At 41.9% G+C, this 14,798-nt stretch overlaps 1 protein-coding gene across 5 annotated transcripts in view; it reads left to right on the top strand.

Annotated features, from left to right (window-relative positions):
• Nucleotides 1-14,798, top strand: part of ACOXL (acyl-CoA oxidase like) — a 348,114-nt gene that overhangs the window by 26,578 nt on the left and 306,738 nt on the right. For all 5 annotated transcript variants that reach the window (XM_072767158.1, XM_072767157.1, XM_072767160.1 and 2 more), the window contains exon 3: nucleotides 6,090-6,173. In XM_072767158.1, the coding sequence (XP_072623259.1) occupies nucleotides 6,090-6,173 (84 nt within the window). The remainder of the gene's footprint in view (nucleotides 1-6,089; nucleotides 6,174-14,798) is intronic.

Here is a 14,798-nt window from a genome sequence, read left to right as displayed (position 1 = left end):
AGAGTGGCCTGTTTACAGAAGTTCCTCTGTGTAGATTGGCAGCTGAACTGAGTTGTCATCTATCATGGCCACAGGAATTACTTGAAAGAGCATGACAGGGAGTGAGTTGGGATCCACTCAGAGACTCTAGGGTAGCCGGAATCCTGGTGTTCTTTATTTACTGTACTGTAAACAATTTGGCTTAATGAAAACTTCTTATTTTCAGGGTTAATTATTATTCTTGCAGTGAAATGTGTAAAATAACAGTAATTATTACTGACTATAATTTCCTAAGTCCCTTCTATGTGCCAGTGAGGCCATTCACTCATTTTATAACCATTTATTGAACACCTACTATGAGTCAGGCATTGTTCAAGAGGCAGTGATCCAAGCAGACAAAAAAAAATCTGTATTTATGGAGCTTATATTTTAGTCTGGGAGAAAGCAGACAATAAAATAATAAGTAAATTTGTGGGACATCAGATGGTTGTCAATGCTGCAGAAAAAAATCAAACATGGTGAATAATAAAATTATTGGAAACACTTAAAAAATCAAACATGGTAAACTGGAAAAGAAGTGATATTATCTTTCTTCACAGACAACATGGTCTTAGATGTAGAAAACCTTTTTATGTTAAAATTAATGTAAAACAATGCACTTGCCATTAACCTACAAGTAAGCTCATGCATTAAGGTGATCATCAATATGATACATTCATCATTACATGCTGTCAATATTGATAAATTATATGATTACAGTAATAATAAAAAAAATTTCCAAAGCAGGCAGGAATTTAGTAGGAAGCATCAGCTGCCAAGAGAAGAGGTATTAAATTTAAGGCAAGAATTTGGAAAATCCTAAACTGTCAGGCTACTTCACTGATGTTGTAAAGGGAGAAAAAATATCCTTAGGCAGAGCCATGGGAATGTCACCTTTCATTGTTCCTGGTATTGGGCTTTCCTGGAGTGGTCAAGGACCCTGGGGAGAGCAGAAGTATAAGGGCTCCATCTAGCCTTTGTTATAGACTTCTCCCAGTGCCCTACTATGTGGCCCCAGCAGAGGAAAAGCAGAGAATAAGGAAAAGCAGAGAGTAAAAAAAGACTGATGTGGAGGCCATGGTTAGATGTTTGGATTTTCTTGCAAAAGTAACTGGAGTCATTGGAGAGTTTTCACAATGGTGGCTTGTGGGGAAGCAGGGAGCCTAGTATGATGCTTATTTTTAAAATATTATAGTGCCTTGATCACAGTTTATAAGTTGGTTCAGAAAACATATATGGAAATGCAAAAACCTGAAATTGTTAAAGCAGTTCTGAAAAAGGACACATTTGGAGGACTTCACAACTTGATTTCAAGACTTATTATAAAGCTACTCAAGATTATGTGGTATTAGCATAAGGAGAGACAAATCGATTAATGGGACATTATGGAGAGTCCTGAAATAAACCCATACATATACAATCAATTAATTTTTTTTAACAATGTTGCCAAGGCAATTCAATGGGAAAAGAAAAATCTTTTCAATGAATAGTTCTGAAACAAGTAGTTAAATATACATAAAAAAGCTAACCTTGATCCCTATCTCATACTACACACAAAAATAATTTGAGATGTATTATATACCTAAACGTAAATTCTAAAATTACAAAGTTAGTAGAAGAACAAAGGAGAATGTCCTGACTCTAGGATGGGCAGAGGTTTCTTAGAGAGGACCCCCAAAATGCTAAACATGTCAAAGAAAAAACTGATAAATTGGTCTTTTCAGAAACTGTTTTTCATCAAAAGACATCATTAAGAGAATAAAAGGGCAATCCAAAAACTGGGAAAAAATATCTGCAATGCATTTATCTGAAAAAAATTATGTCCAGATACAAAGGATTTGTACCCAGAATATATAAATAATTCCTAGAGCTCAATGATAAAAGACAAGCAACCCAATCTAAAAAATGGGCAAAGGACTCGAACAATTTATAGTATATAAATGGCCAATAAGCATATACAGATGTGTTCAGGATCTTTAGTCATCTAAGAGATGCATATTTAAGCCCATAACGTGATGACATTACACTCCCTCCAGAAAAGCTAAAAATGAAAAGATGCACACTACTGACGAGAATGCAGAGAAACCAGAAGGCTTCGATATTGTTGGTAGCAGTGTGAAATTGTATAACCATTTTGAAAAACTGTTTGCCAATTCCTTACAATATTAAATACAGACCTACCCTTTAAGCCAGAAATTGCATTCCTGGGAATTTACAAAAAAGAAATGGGAACATATGTCCACAAAAAGATTTTTACATGAGTGTGTATATCAGCTTTACTCATAATAACCCTAGACTGGAAAGAACACAAATGTTCATCAGTATGAGATTGGGCAAACTGTGGAATATTCATAGATGGAAGATTACTGAGTCATGAGAAAGAACAACTGACATACAAAACAACATAGACGCCTTATTTTCATGAAAGGAGGCAGCCACAAAAAGGTACATTTTGTGTGATTCAATTTATGTAAATTAAAGAACAGGCAATCAATGGATGATGATAAAATGAGAATAGTGGTTGCCTGTGGGGAGTGGGGACTCTGAAAAGGTGCATGAGGGCACTTTCTAGGGGAGATGGGAACATTTTATAATCTTAATTGGTGTAAAGGTTACAGGTAGATAATTGATCAGAATTCATGTGCTTAGGCTCTATGCATTTCACTATATGCAAATTTTACCTTAATAGTTATAAAAAAAGATCATGATGTCTGATGTTTGGGGTAGAATAGAAACAGGGAGGCCAGCTGGGAGGCTGTTATGATAGTCCAGGCACAAGACAGTGGTGGGAGATGTATGAAGTGGCTAGACTTGGGATCTCTTTACAAGGGAGGGTCAAGGACCAGTTAGTCCAGTTAGTCCATCTAAGGCCTTTAGAGCTAAGGCCCTAGATGACTGAATCCCTGAAGCCCATTTATTTTATTTATGTATTTTACTCTGACCCCTTCTCTTTCTAAAATAAGTTAAGGCTAATTATAACAAAGGATATGTATTCGATAAGACTGAGAAAACATAACTAAAATAGAAAATTGAAACCAGAAGGTAGAAGAAGCAAATAAGTCAGTTTGGGGACTGATAATAGAAAACTAAAGATCAGGAAACTCTGTCCAATACCCTTGGCTGGGGCTGCAAATGGATTACAAAGAGGGTGGTGAGGGTCTTTTATATCAGAGAAATAGATGGCTCAAGCAGCGTTGAGTCAAGATGATTTTAGTTGAAGAAGAATATATGACTTTTGGATACTCTCTGGGCTTATAAAACCAAAATTGTATATTTTTGTAGAGAGAGGCAAAGGCAGGCAGAGGAAGAAGCAGGTTCCTCGCAGGGAGCCTAATGCGGGACTGGATCCCAGGACCCCGAATCACTACCTGAGCCAAAGGCAGATGCTCAACCGCTGAGCCACCCAGGTGCTCCTAGAACTTGATTTATAACAGAATATTGCATCACAAAACCCTGATACATCAAGTGCTCTCCAAAGAAATAGGGGATATTTTAGGGAAAACTACCTTCCGTCTGTCTGGGACAATCTATTATGCAGAAATATAAATAGCATGGGTATAATTTAGGATAAAATACAAGCTTGAGCATATTCTCCATAATTTATGGAATTATCATTTAAAGTTAATACAACCTGTCATTCTGACATGGGAATTGGATTTGGTTTGAATATATCAAGTCTAAATAAAGGCAGCTATTGATATGTAGAAATACTGCAAAAATGTATATCAAAAAATACATGTTGATTATTTATTGATCATTATCAGTACAGACAACTTATTAGGTTATCAACTGAATGAGAGGGGAAACTTGTCAATAATAGACATTCTTTAATTAAGAACAATTAATGAATCAGAAATGAAATAACTGAATAAAAGAGAGAATTTAAGTGTGGAGAAGATGTTAAAAATATATGCCAGTAAGGCAGTCAAATCCAATTAAGCCTAGTTTTAGTTCTGGAACTTTTGCTGGACTTCTTAAAATAGACCAGTCCAAATGAATGCTTAAATCACCATCAGAGAACTCATGGCAAACTCATATTGGCATTGCCCATCAGATCTAATAGCAAAGATTGCTGTCTCGTGCAGAGACTGGGGAAGGAAAATAATCATCATAAATAATTCATAATGGACAAGATGGCTAAGTTTGGGGTTGATTCTTTAGCAAATGTGATTGAATTTATTTCAAACTGGTGAGTAAAAATGACCACAGTTGGACAACATTAATGACAAAGGCATGTTCTTGCATCAACAGTATAAATGGAAGGAATACACTATGAAGAAAACTGTGAACAGTTGGGGATTCTGAGGGATTTACTTCTGATGGTTTACGTTTGGCCACAACAGAGCAGGTGGTTTAGGATAAGGAAGGGTTTGTTGTAATGATGTAGTATGGAATGACTCTCAGGAAGATCACTTGGTCATTGGAATGTGTTGATGTCAGGTGCCCTATGGGGATGAGGCTGATGGTACAAAAAAGGGGTGCAGTGGCAGTAAAGTCTGGGCCACCGAGAGTCACCTGGGGCTTCTGTAAGCTTAATTGTGAGGCGTGGGGGGAAGATGTCCATATGAGGAGCCCAAAGATCTTGTTCCAGGTTCTTGCTTTTCTATTTACTAGGTGATCCTGGTTGGATGAGTCTGTTGACATCCCGAATCTAGACTTTTCTGTTACATGGGATCTGTACTTCCTTTCTTGCTTAGCGTCTCAAGGAGGGTTGTGAGGATCCACAGGACAGAGGATACATGGGCCCTCTGAAAAAGTCTGCACGTATCTGCTACAGTTGGTTTTTTGTTTTTGGTTTTTTTATTTGCTGGTAACTAACTCTCCAGAGTGAGCTGAAACTGGAGCCAGGCAATGGTTCATGCTCAAGCTGGAGTTATTTTAAGAAATAATCAATACAAGATGCATTGGGTTGGAGCCACTCTAAGAGTCATAAATCTTGACAGTCTTCTATTTGATAAAATTAATACTGTTTGAAAGAAACATTGTAAAAACCTGCAGGAGGGGAAAACCTAGTGGTTCTGGGGAAAGAGCTTAAGCCATTGTGGAAACTGAGTCACTCTAGGAAGACTGGGTGACCATCCTGTTGCTGGTGGGGCAGTTTTCAGGCACATGTCCACACAGGCACGCACACAGGTGTGCATGCACCACACACGCATACACACACGTACACAAGGGCAATAGGTACCAACTTTGTTGGCTGGGTCTCAGAAGACTGGAGAACAAGGCCGCCTAGCATTAATTCCAACAGTGGATAATTGCAATTTGCGCACTCAGGGGCCTACCATCTTCTAAGGAAATGCCGCCTGCCTCTGAATTTTAACCATAAGACAGCCTCGGGTTTTTTGCCCTGTCTCATTTCTAGCTGGTGAAGAGTATGCTCTCGTCGCCTTGGGATTGGTGGCTGTTGTGTACAGGCGTCCCCTCTTGGTGGGAGCATTGGTTATGCGCGAGTAAGCCTCTGTTGCTAGGCAGGACCCGCGTTGCTAGGCAGGACCCGTGTTGCTAGGCAGAAGCGTGGGGGAGGGTGTCAGGCTCGGGGAGCTCAAGGGACAAACTTGGTTGAGGCAGCACAAGGCGCGAAGGGAGCCTGTCAGGACCCTGCCTTCCGTGGGGATGCAGCCGGCTCTCCTTGTATGCATGTGGTCAGAGACCGCAAGGCCACGTTAAAAACAACAACAAGGGGATCCCTGGGTGGCGCAGCGGTTTGGCGCCTGCCTTTGGCCCAGGGCGCGATCCTGGAGACCCGGGATCGAATCCCACGTCAGGCTCCCGGTGCATGGAGCCTGCTTCTCCCTCTGCCTGTGTCTCTGCCTCTCTCTCTCTCTCTGTGTGACTATCATAGATAAATAAAAATTAAAATAAAATATTAAAACAACAACAACAAAACTGGATGAGAACATTTATTTCAATAGGGTCATCAGAGTATTTCTAATTAAAAATTGTTTTTATTGTGTTGAATTTTTATTATAAAAGTAACATAAGTTTATTATAAAAGATGTTGTTACATTAAAATGTTTAATTAATTTTAAAACCATAAGGAAACCTTGACATTGGGTCTGTCATGTTTTCAGGCAGAGAAAACAAAGAATTTTGTCAATCGAAGCCTGGTCATAGGAGAAGTCCTCTCCACAGCGGACATGGCCACAGGAGTGAAGGTGAGAGGCTGTGGGCACCGGGCCCTTCATGAGCTGATACTTAGTTTTAAATAACCAGGAGTACAAAGTAGAGCCCTGTAAGTATCAGGTGTTTACTGGAATAGATGTCTGTAAAATGGTACAGCGTACAACCCACCCCCCCGACTTCCTCTTTAGCCATTATATTCAACCTCTTGCTCATTTGTTCTTTGCTTTTCTTTTTGTTTAGTTTTATTGCACTGTGTCAGACAATTATTTTCACTTGTTCTCATTTTATAAAAGCAGTTTCATAGTCATTCATGATTTAGTTTCTTCACTGAAATGTTATCACTAAGGTAGATCTGTACTGTGGCATGCCACTGCATTCATATATTTTTTTGATCTTTTTATTTTGAAATAATAATGCTCACAGAAAGCTACCAAAATAGTACATAGGGTTTTATGAACTCTTCACCCAGTTTTCCTCTGTGGTGACGTCTTATATAGCTGTAATGCAGGGTAAACCAGGAAACCACCCCTGCTACAGTACTGTTCTAGTATGGTGCTAGACTACAGACCTATACTACAGACCTTCTTCAGATTTCACTAGCTTTTACATGCACTTCAGTGTGTGTGTGTGTGTGTGTGTGTGTGTAATTCTATGCAGTTTGGTCCCATATATGGATTCATATGACCACCACTACAATCAAGATCTAGAGTTGTTTCATCAGCACAAAGGAAGTTTTGGTGCTACCCATTGGCACCCAGTCCCCACCTCGTTCCTGTCCTTTGGCTACCACTAACCTATTCTGTCTCTATAGTTTCACCATTTTAAGAATGATATATGGATGGAAATTCATTTGTTTTTCATATTTCTTTGTGTGAATTTGCTACAACACATGGAATTCTTAGACTTCTCCATTTTTGTTGTTCATATGGGTGTAACGTGGTATTGCACCGTGGGCTTGCTTTGCGTGTCCCACCTCACCAAGAATGCTGAACAGAATAGTTCAGCCAGTGTGGTGGCCATGGCTCATCATGGTACCCTAAGTCTCCAGTGGAGGGTCATTTGCATGGCCCTGCATATGCTCTCTTTTCCTTCCTTGGCAACTGTGCCTCAAAATAGGTCCCTGCATCCAAACATTCAGTCCTGATGTCCCCGAAAGGGAGAAATAACTAGAATACGAAGAGAGAATGAACAGACAGGAAGCCAGGTCAACTGTTGGTGAGTCCAAAATGGCAGTTATTTTTGTTTTGCAGTGTAGATATTTAAAAATGGGTAGGAATTAAAAACAAAGAAAATTGTTAGTTCATCTGTGGTGAAGGCACCCACCAGTAGGTCCTTTGGGGGAGACTGGCTTCCATGTGATTTCAGCCAGGCAGGGTCTCTTCCCTCCTACTTGGGTTGGCTGTGGCTTCCAGACAGAAGAAATTCAGCTTAGATGCAACAAATAAATTCTCTTAGAAATACTAGAGGTTCCTGGTCTAAACTCATGATCCTCAGTTTGTGTTGTTTCCATATTGCTCTCTACTTCCTTTTCAGCAAGCTTGGGGTAGGATGTGACCATGCAGAAATCACCATTGGGTATTCCAGCATTCTAGATGGGGAGCTGTCTCCTTGGCATCTTTGGGTCTTACACTGACCCTAGTGCATAGAACTGCATCGGGAATGTTTGAATGAATAAGGGAGGGTCAGCCTGTGGTTTAAAGCAGACTTAAACATTTCAACCACTTGCAATGTGTGGATAGTATTTAGATTCTGGTTTAAACAAACTATAAAGAAAAACTATGTACTAGTTGGGAAAATATAAACATTGGATATTTGGCGATATTAAAGAATTATTATATTTTTAGGTGGGGTAATGATTTTAGGGTTATATTTTTAGAAAGAGTCTTTATCTTTTATTTTATTTTATTTATTTTATTTTTTTTATTTTTATTTTATTTTTGTTTTTTTGGTTTTTTTTTTTTTTTGAGTCTTTATCTTTTACAGATGTATAGGACATAGTTATGGATGAAATGGCAGGATGTCTAGGATAAACTTCAAGATTATCTGGGGTATAGGAGGGGAAAGTGGGTTGGGGGAAAGATGAAGCAAAATGGACCATAAGCTGGTCATTGTTGCATTCATTATACTCTTGTATTTTGGCTGAAATGTTCCAAAATAAAAAACTTGTAAAAAAGTTTTGCTCTGTAGTATCCTAGAAGAAAATATGAATAGATCTTAAGACATAGGTCTTGGGGCGCCTGGGTGGCTCAGTGGGTTAAGTGTCTGACTCTTGATTTTGGCTCAGGTCATGATCTCAGGGTCGTGGGATCGAGCCCTGCATCAGGCTCTGTGCTCAGCAGGAAGTTTGCTTGAGATTCTCTCTCTCTCCCTCCCCATTTTCCCCTCCTGCCCAAATAAATAAATAAATCTTTAAAAAAATAAAGAAAGAAATAGGTCTTTAAAAATGCTACTCTGATCATGTCCCTCCTTTGCTTAAAACTTCTTTCCCTTATGCTTATAGAAGCCCTCCTATTTTTGATATGGTCCACGGGTCCTTGTGTGGTTTGGCCCTACTCACTTCTCCAGATACCTATTGTCTCACTTTGTCTCCTCCCTGGGGGGCCTGACATGTTGGCCTTCTTTCGTTTCTCGCATCCACCTTTGGACCACTCTTGCCATCACCCTAGAATGGATTTTTCCCTCTCCTTCACCTGTCTGATACCTGCTCATTCTTCAAGTCCCAGCCCAACTGTCCTCCCCTCAGGGAAGCCTCCCTCAAGTCTGCAATTTAAATCCTATCTACTCATCATCTGTCTTTGAACCTTTGTACCTTACAGTTGTTTGTCACAGTATGTGCTATTTTGATCTTCCGAATTCATGTGTTTGATTGATGTATGTCTCTTAGCACCACTAGAGGGCAAACTTCTTGAAGACAATCATCCCCTACATTTTTGTTATGTGGTATCACTACATGAGAATTAAATGAATACATAGGCCTTACTGGAAAGGTTAAGTGTAGAATTAGGGTATGACTCAGGAAATCCATTCCTCTGTATATACCCCAAGAATTGAAAAGAGATAGATACTTACTCAGATACTTGTATGTCAGTGTTCATTGCAGCATTATTCACAATAGCTAAAGGGTGGAAACAAACCAAGTGTCTGTCACACAAGAATGGATAAACAAAATGTGGTACACACATATGATGGAGTATTGCTCAGCCATAAAAAAGAATGATGTTCTGGTACATGTTACAACATGGATGAACTTTGAAAACACGATGCTAAGTGAAATAAGCCACACACAACACAGCAAATATTGTATGATTCCACTTACATGAAATTTCTGGAATAGGCAAACTCATAGAGATAGAAAGTAGATTGTGGGTTACCAGAGGCCGGAGGAACAGGAGAATGGGGAGTAGTGGCAGGGCACAGAGTTTCTGTTTGGGGTGATGAAAAAGTTTTGGAGATAGGTAGTGGTGATGGTTATGCAACAGTGTGAATCTAAATAATACCACTGAGTATACTTAAAAATGGCTAAAATGCAAACTTTATGTTAAATGCATTGTGCTAAAAGGTTTAAAAAAAACTTTTAAAATTTAACAAAAGTCACGTTAATCCTGTTTGCTTTCACATACATCATTTGTTGCAGAGGACTAATTTTTCTTGTGCATGGATATCCTAGAAATTTGGAGGAAGGGGTAGATTTTGCTTCTGAGTCTAGCCTGTCTTTCCTGTGAGCAGGAGAGGGAGATGTGGTGTGCTCAGAACAGTCCCTGGGAACCCTGGGGTGGTCATGGCAGCCCCAGATCTCACTTCTAGCCCAAGAGCAGCTGGTGGCTCTGCCTGCTTTCCTTTACACCTGCGCATAAGCTGGCTATCGACTCAATGAGGGAGTGTCAGCAGCAGTTCATCTAAGTCATCTGTGCCTCACAGGCCTGGGCCCCTTTTCTCTCTTCCTCCACATCTGTGTTATTCAAGGGCTCTGGGTGTCCCTGAGAGCTTCAGACAAACATAGTTGGACTAACACAGCCAAGTGGTGGCAGGGCCAGGGGCTGGCCCTGAAAGTGACTCACAGTGAGGTTGAGGGGGGTGGAAAAGTGAGAGGTGCCAGGAAAAGGTTTCCTTTACTGAGGGCTTTGAATCCCTGCTTTAGCTTGGGAGCCAGCCCCAGGTCTTCTACCAGATACGCTGATGCAGTTTGAAAGGACTCTAGGGCCCAAAGAGATGGACGTGCTTCCTTTTCTTCTTCCCCATGACTGTTCCCCTTTTTCTTTATTTGAACCACCCTACTATCTGTCCAAATTGCTTGGGCTGCCATGATAAAATACTATAGCTCATGTGGCTTAAACAACAGTAATTTATTTTCTCAGAGTTCTGGAGGCTGGTAAGATCAGGCTCCAGCTGATTCAATTCCTGATGAGGACTCTTCCTATAGATGGCTGCCTTCTCACTGTGTTCTCACATTGGAATTGGGCATAGAGAGATAGAAAGAGAGAGCACTCTCTGGTATCCCTTATAAGGGCACTAATCCCATTATGAAGGCTCTACTCTCATGACCTCATTTAAACTTAATTAGCTCCCAAAGATCCCATATACTAACACCATCACACTGTGGGTTAAGACTTTAGCATATACATTTTGGAGGGAATCCAATGTAGTCCTTAACACTATCCTTTCTGGGGTCATCATTGTCTCAAAAACCACCTGCAATGCCTCAATGTGTTCCATTTGCTCTTGGAATGAAAAGAATCTGAATGCACTCGAAGGTTCTTTAGGGGACCCACTGTTGGACTATTGTGTAGAAAGGGACTGGAAGGGGGGATCCCTGGGTGGCTAAGTGGTTTAGTTCGCCTTCAGCCCAGGGAGTAATCCTAGAGACCTGGGATTGAGTCCCGCATCGGGCTCCCTGCGTGGAGCCTGCTTCTCCCTCTGCCTGTGTCTCTGCTTCTCTCTCTCTCTCTCTCTTTCTGTCTCTCATGAATAAGTAAATAAAATCTAAAAAAAAAAAAAAGTGGGGGGGGGGGGACTGGAAGGGCCTGAGAGACAGAATGATGTGGGTTTATATCCTGTCTCTAGGACTTCGCAAAGTTCACTCATGTTCCCTCTACGTCTAAGCTCATGATGGGTGATCTTTATTTTCTCTTTTGTTTAGGTGGTTCAGCTAATGATCATTCATGGGCTGTGTTCAGATTTAGATTAATGATGCCTATGAGGAGCTGCCTGCCATGGCTGGCATGTAGTAGGAGCTTGATAAGTGGCCGGAATGATATCCCCCAAGATGTGGCCCGGAGCCATTCCTGGCAGTCTTCTAGATAGTGGCTCAGTTACTGGATTGAGGTGAAATCAATCAGCATTCCAGCTCCAGCCCACTAACTTTCCCTGCCATGGTGGTACATCTTTCTTGCTAGTTATCATTTGGAAGTTTGGAGGCCCCATCCTTGAACCCCTTCAGCCTGTCCTGACCACAGTTCCCAGCCCCCAGGTACCTCTGACTGTGGCCTACAGAGCCTACTGCTAGCCATCACTGGGCATGTGGTGCTCATGACCTCATGTACCTGATGTAGCTGTCCTTTCACATCTTCCAGATAAGTGAGAAGGAGAGAGGGAGATTTCCCAAACAAGCAACACAGGTACACATACATTTGGAGATTTTGTTAGGTGTCCTCTCCTTTGTCTTATTTCCTTGCCTCTGCTTTCTTTGGTCTTTCTCAGAACAAATGGGATTATCTGGGTCTTGTCTGCTGAGGAGGCCTGGAGGTCAGGGTGCCCACTGGGCAATGATGACAGCAGTAGACACGGTGCTTCTGGGGAGGACACTTTACCCTGCTCCCTTGTGATGGATTAGTGCCATTCTTCATTAAGTTTCTGCATCTCTGTCTTAGTGAATTCATCCCCTCCTCCCTGGTTCCTCCTGCAAGCAACCCCTCACCCAGTCCCCACCAAGCAGTTAATGGGCCTCCGTCCATTTAGAGGCTCAGGCCAAAAACCCAAGTGTCACCTGGAGTCCTCTCTTGGCTTCTTTTCACAATTCCAGTCCATCAGCTCTGTCTCCAGAATCTACTTTGAATGCCCCTGCTTCTCTCCCCCTTCACCACCATGGTCTGACCACTGCTCACCAGCTCACCTCACTGGCCACTCGGTGGGCATTCCTCTCTGCTGACTGGGCTGAGGTCCATGCTCCTCCCAGGATGCACCTGTGGAAAGATTGTGTCAGGCCAGGGAGTCATCTTCTTGGAACCCTCAGGTGCTCCCCCTGCTTCAGCCCCAGTGGGTGAGAGTATCTGCCTTTCAGAGAATGTGGATTTGGCAATACACTTATGAGCACCACATTTTAAGTGACCATGTGGATTGGGATCATGCATACACCACCTATGTTAACTGCTGTGGTTTCTGCAAACCTAGAGATTTCATTCACCAGCCCGGTGCTCCTACTAATGACATTTAATGAATGGAGGTTTTTAAAGTGTAGATGAAATATTCTCTCCACTCCCCCTTTCTAAAGAAGAGGAAAGGATTTAAAATCTAGAAAAGGAATATATTTGTAAAGAATGCATTAGCCACCAGCCAGAGAGATTTAGGGGTGGAAAATTCAACCTGTTTTAGAAAAACACTTTTCTTTAACTTGATTTCCAAGATGGTGTATGAGCAAAAATTACTATTTGGATTGATTGCATCTTTCTGGGCTGGAATTAGCAATGTGACTTGCAGTGTGTCAGGATGATTCCAAGGATGCTTTATGGTTCTTCAAATGAAAGAACTTCATATGTCAGATGTGACTAATGAAGTTCATCTGTCATGTCAGAGCTGTTAAAGTTGGTGAAGCACCCTTTCAGACAGGACCAGGCTGGTCACACATGTGGAGTGCATAGACTAGTTCTTGCTAGAGGCTGGTGACAGCTCTCAGATGGGAGCATCTGAAGCTTCCATTCCCGCCATTTCCCTTCCTGCAGGGTCTTCCTTGGGGTTGCTGTGTCCACTAAAGCTCATTCAATTGTAGTGACCCCAGGAAAAAAAGATACCTATTGGTTGTAACTGAAGAGGTGAGAGTGCAGCAGGCTTCCGGCGTGGACCTGTGGGACCTGGTCTCTCTCATGTTTCTGCTTTGTCTCCTTCTCACCACATTGACCCCATGTGTTGTTTTCATGTACCAGCTCTCGTGATCGCAAGAGCAGCCAGCAGCACTAGGCCTCCATGCTTCCAGATTCCATTGCAATGAAAAGAGAGCTCCTTTTGCCTACCAGCTTACCCATGTGTCCCAGAGGATGCTCTGGTTGGACCTACCCAGGTCGTGTGTCTATGCAGAAGCCATCCCCTGTGGCCATGATATTATACATATCATGTAGATCAACCACTTCTGGGTCCCAGGCTCATAGAGCTGGGGATGGGGGACAACATCAGCCACAAACCACTGACTGTGGAAGAGGAAGGCTCCCCAGAGGAAAGCCAGGGTTGTGTGTCTGGGGGAGAGGAAGGCATTCTAACCTGCAGACACAGTCAATGTCTATACACTTGAGCTCTTCTGTCTTTGTCATTAGTCCCCTACTCCCTTCAAATGGCCCCGTTCCAGCTACCCTTCCTTCTTGTCTTTCTCCTCATCTTTCTCCTCCTCTACTTCCTCCTTGCCAGAAACACTCTTCCAGGGTTTATAAAAGACCAAAGTACTTGGCACTTGACTGTCACTGAATTCTCACAACAACCTTATGAAGTGCTATTAGGCATTAGACAGCTTGGGTTTGGATCCTAGCCCTGCTTACCATCCTAGGGTGCAGCCTTGGGCATGTCACTCCCCCCTCTGAACCTCAGTGTCCTTATCTGTCAAGTAAGGGTGATGATGTGTTTTTCCCAGGGTGGTTGTGAGCATCAGTGGGCTTGTGTATATGAAGCTCAATGCTTAGAATGGTGAGTGCTCAGTAAGTGGGAGCACTCATCCCTCACTGCATTTGTCACATGTGGAGACTGAGGATTGCTATTTGTTCCAGGTCCTACAGCCAGTGTGTAACTGAGCTGGGCTTTGAGCTGAGGCCATCTCATCCCAGGCTGAGGGCCTGCGCATTGTGCAGCATTGCATTTTCCATCAGCTTTCCTGTTTGTTGACTGTTTCTCATGGTCGAGCTCACTTTGCAGACTGGGCCAGTGCCTGGAAGCAGTGCACAAATGCTTTGTGACACATCTTCTATATACCAGGCACTGAGCTAACCCCTGAGCAGACAAGGCAGACTGCACATTCAAAAGTGTCATTTGAAAGCAAAACAAAACTGGAGGTATCAGAATTCCAGATTTCAAGTTATGTTACAAAGCTGCAGTGATTCAAACTGTATGGTGCTGGCATAAAAATAGAGACATAGATCAATGGAATAGAACAGAAAACCCAGAAATAAACCCACAATTATATGGTCAATTAATCTCTGAAAAAGGAAGAATGAATATCCAATGGGAAAAAGTCTCTTCAACAAATGCTGTTGTGAAAACTAGACAGCCACATGCAGAAGAATGAAACTGGACCACTTTCTTTCATCTTACACAAAAATAAACTCAAAATGGATTAAACACATAAACGTGAGACATGAAACCATAAAAATCCTAGAAAAGAGCACAGGCAGTAATCTTTCTGACCTCAGCTGTGGCAACATTTTTCTAGACATATCTCTTGAAGCAAGGCACATATAAGCAAA

Source organism: Vulpes vulpes, chromosome 8 (assembly GCF_048418805.1).
Source record: "Vulpes vulpes isolate BD-2025 chromosome 8, VulVul3, whole genome shotgun sequence".
Lineage (NCBI taxonomy): Eukaryota > Metazoa > Chordata > Mammalia > Carnivora > Canidae > Vulpes > Vulpes vulpes.
Note: the sequence above shows the minus strand (reverse complement) of the source record. Positions and strands in the feature narration are given on the sequence as shown.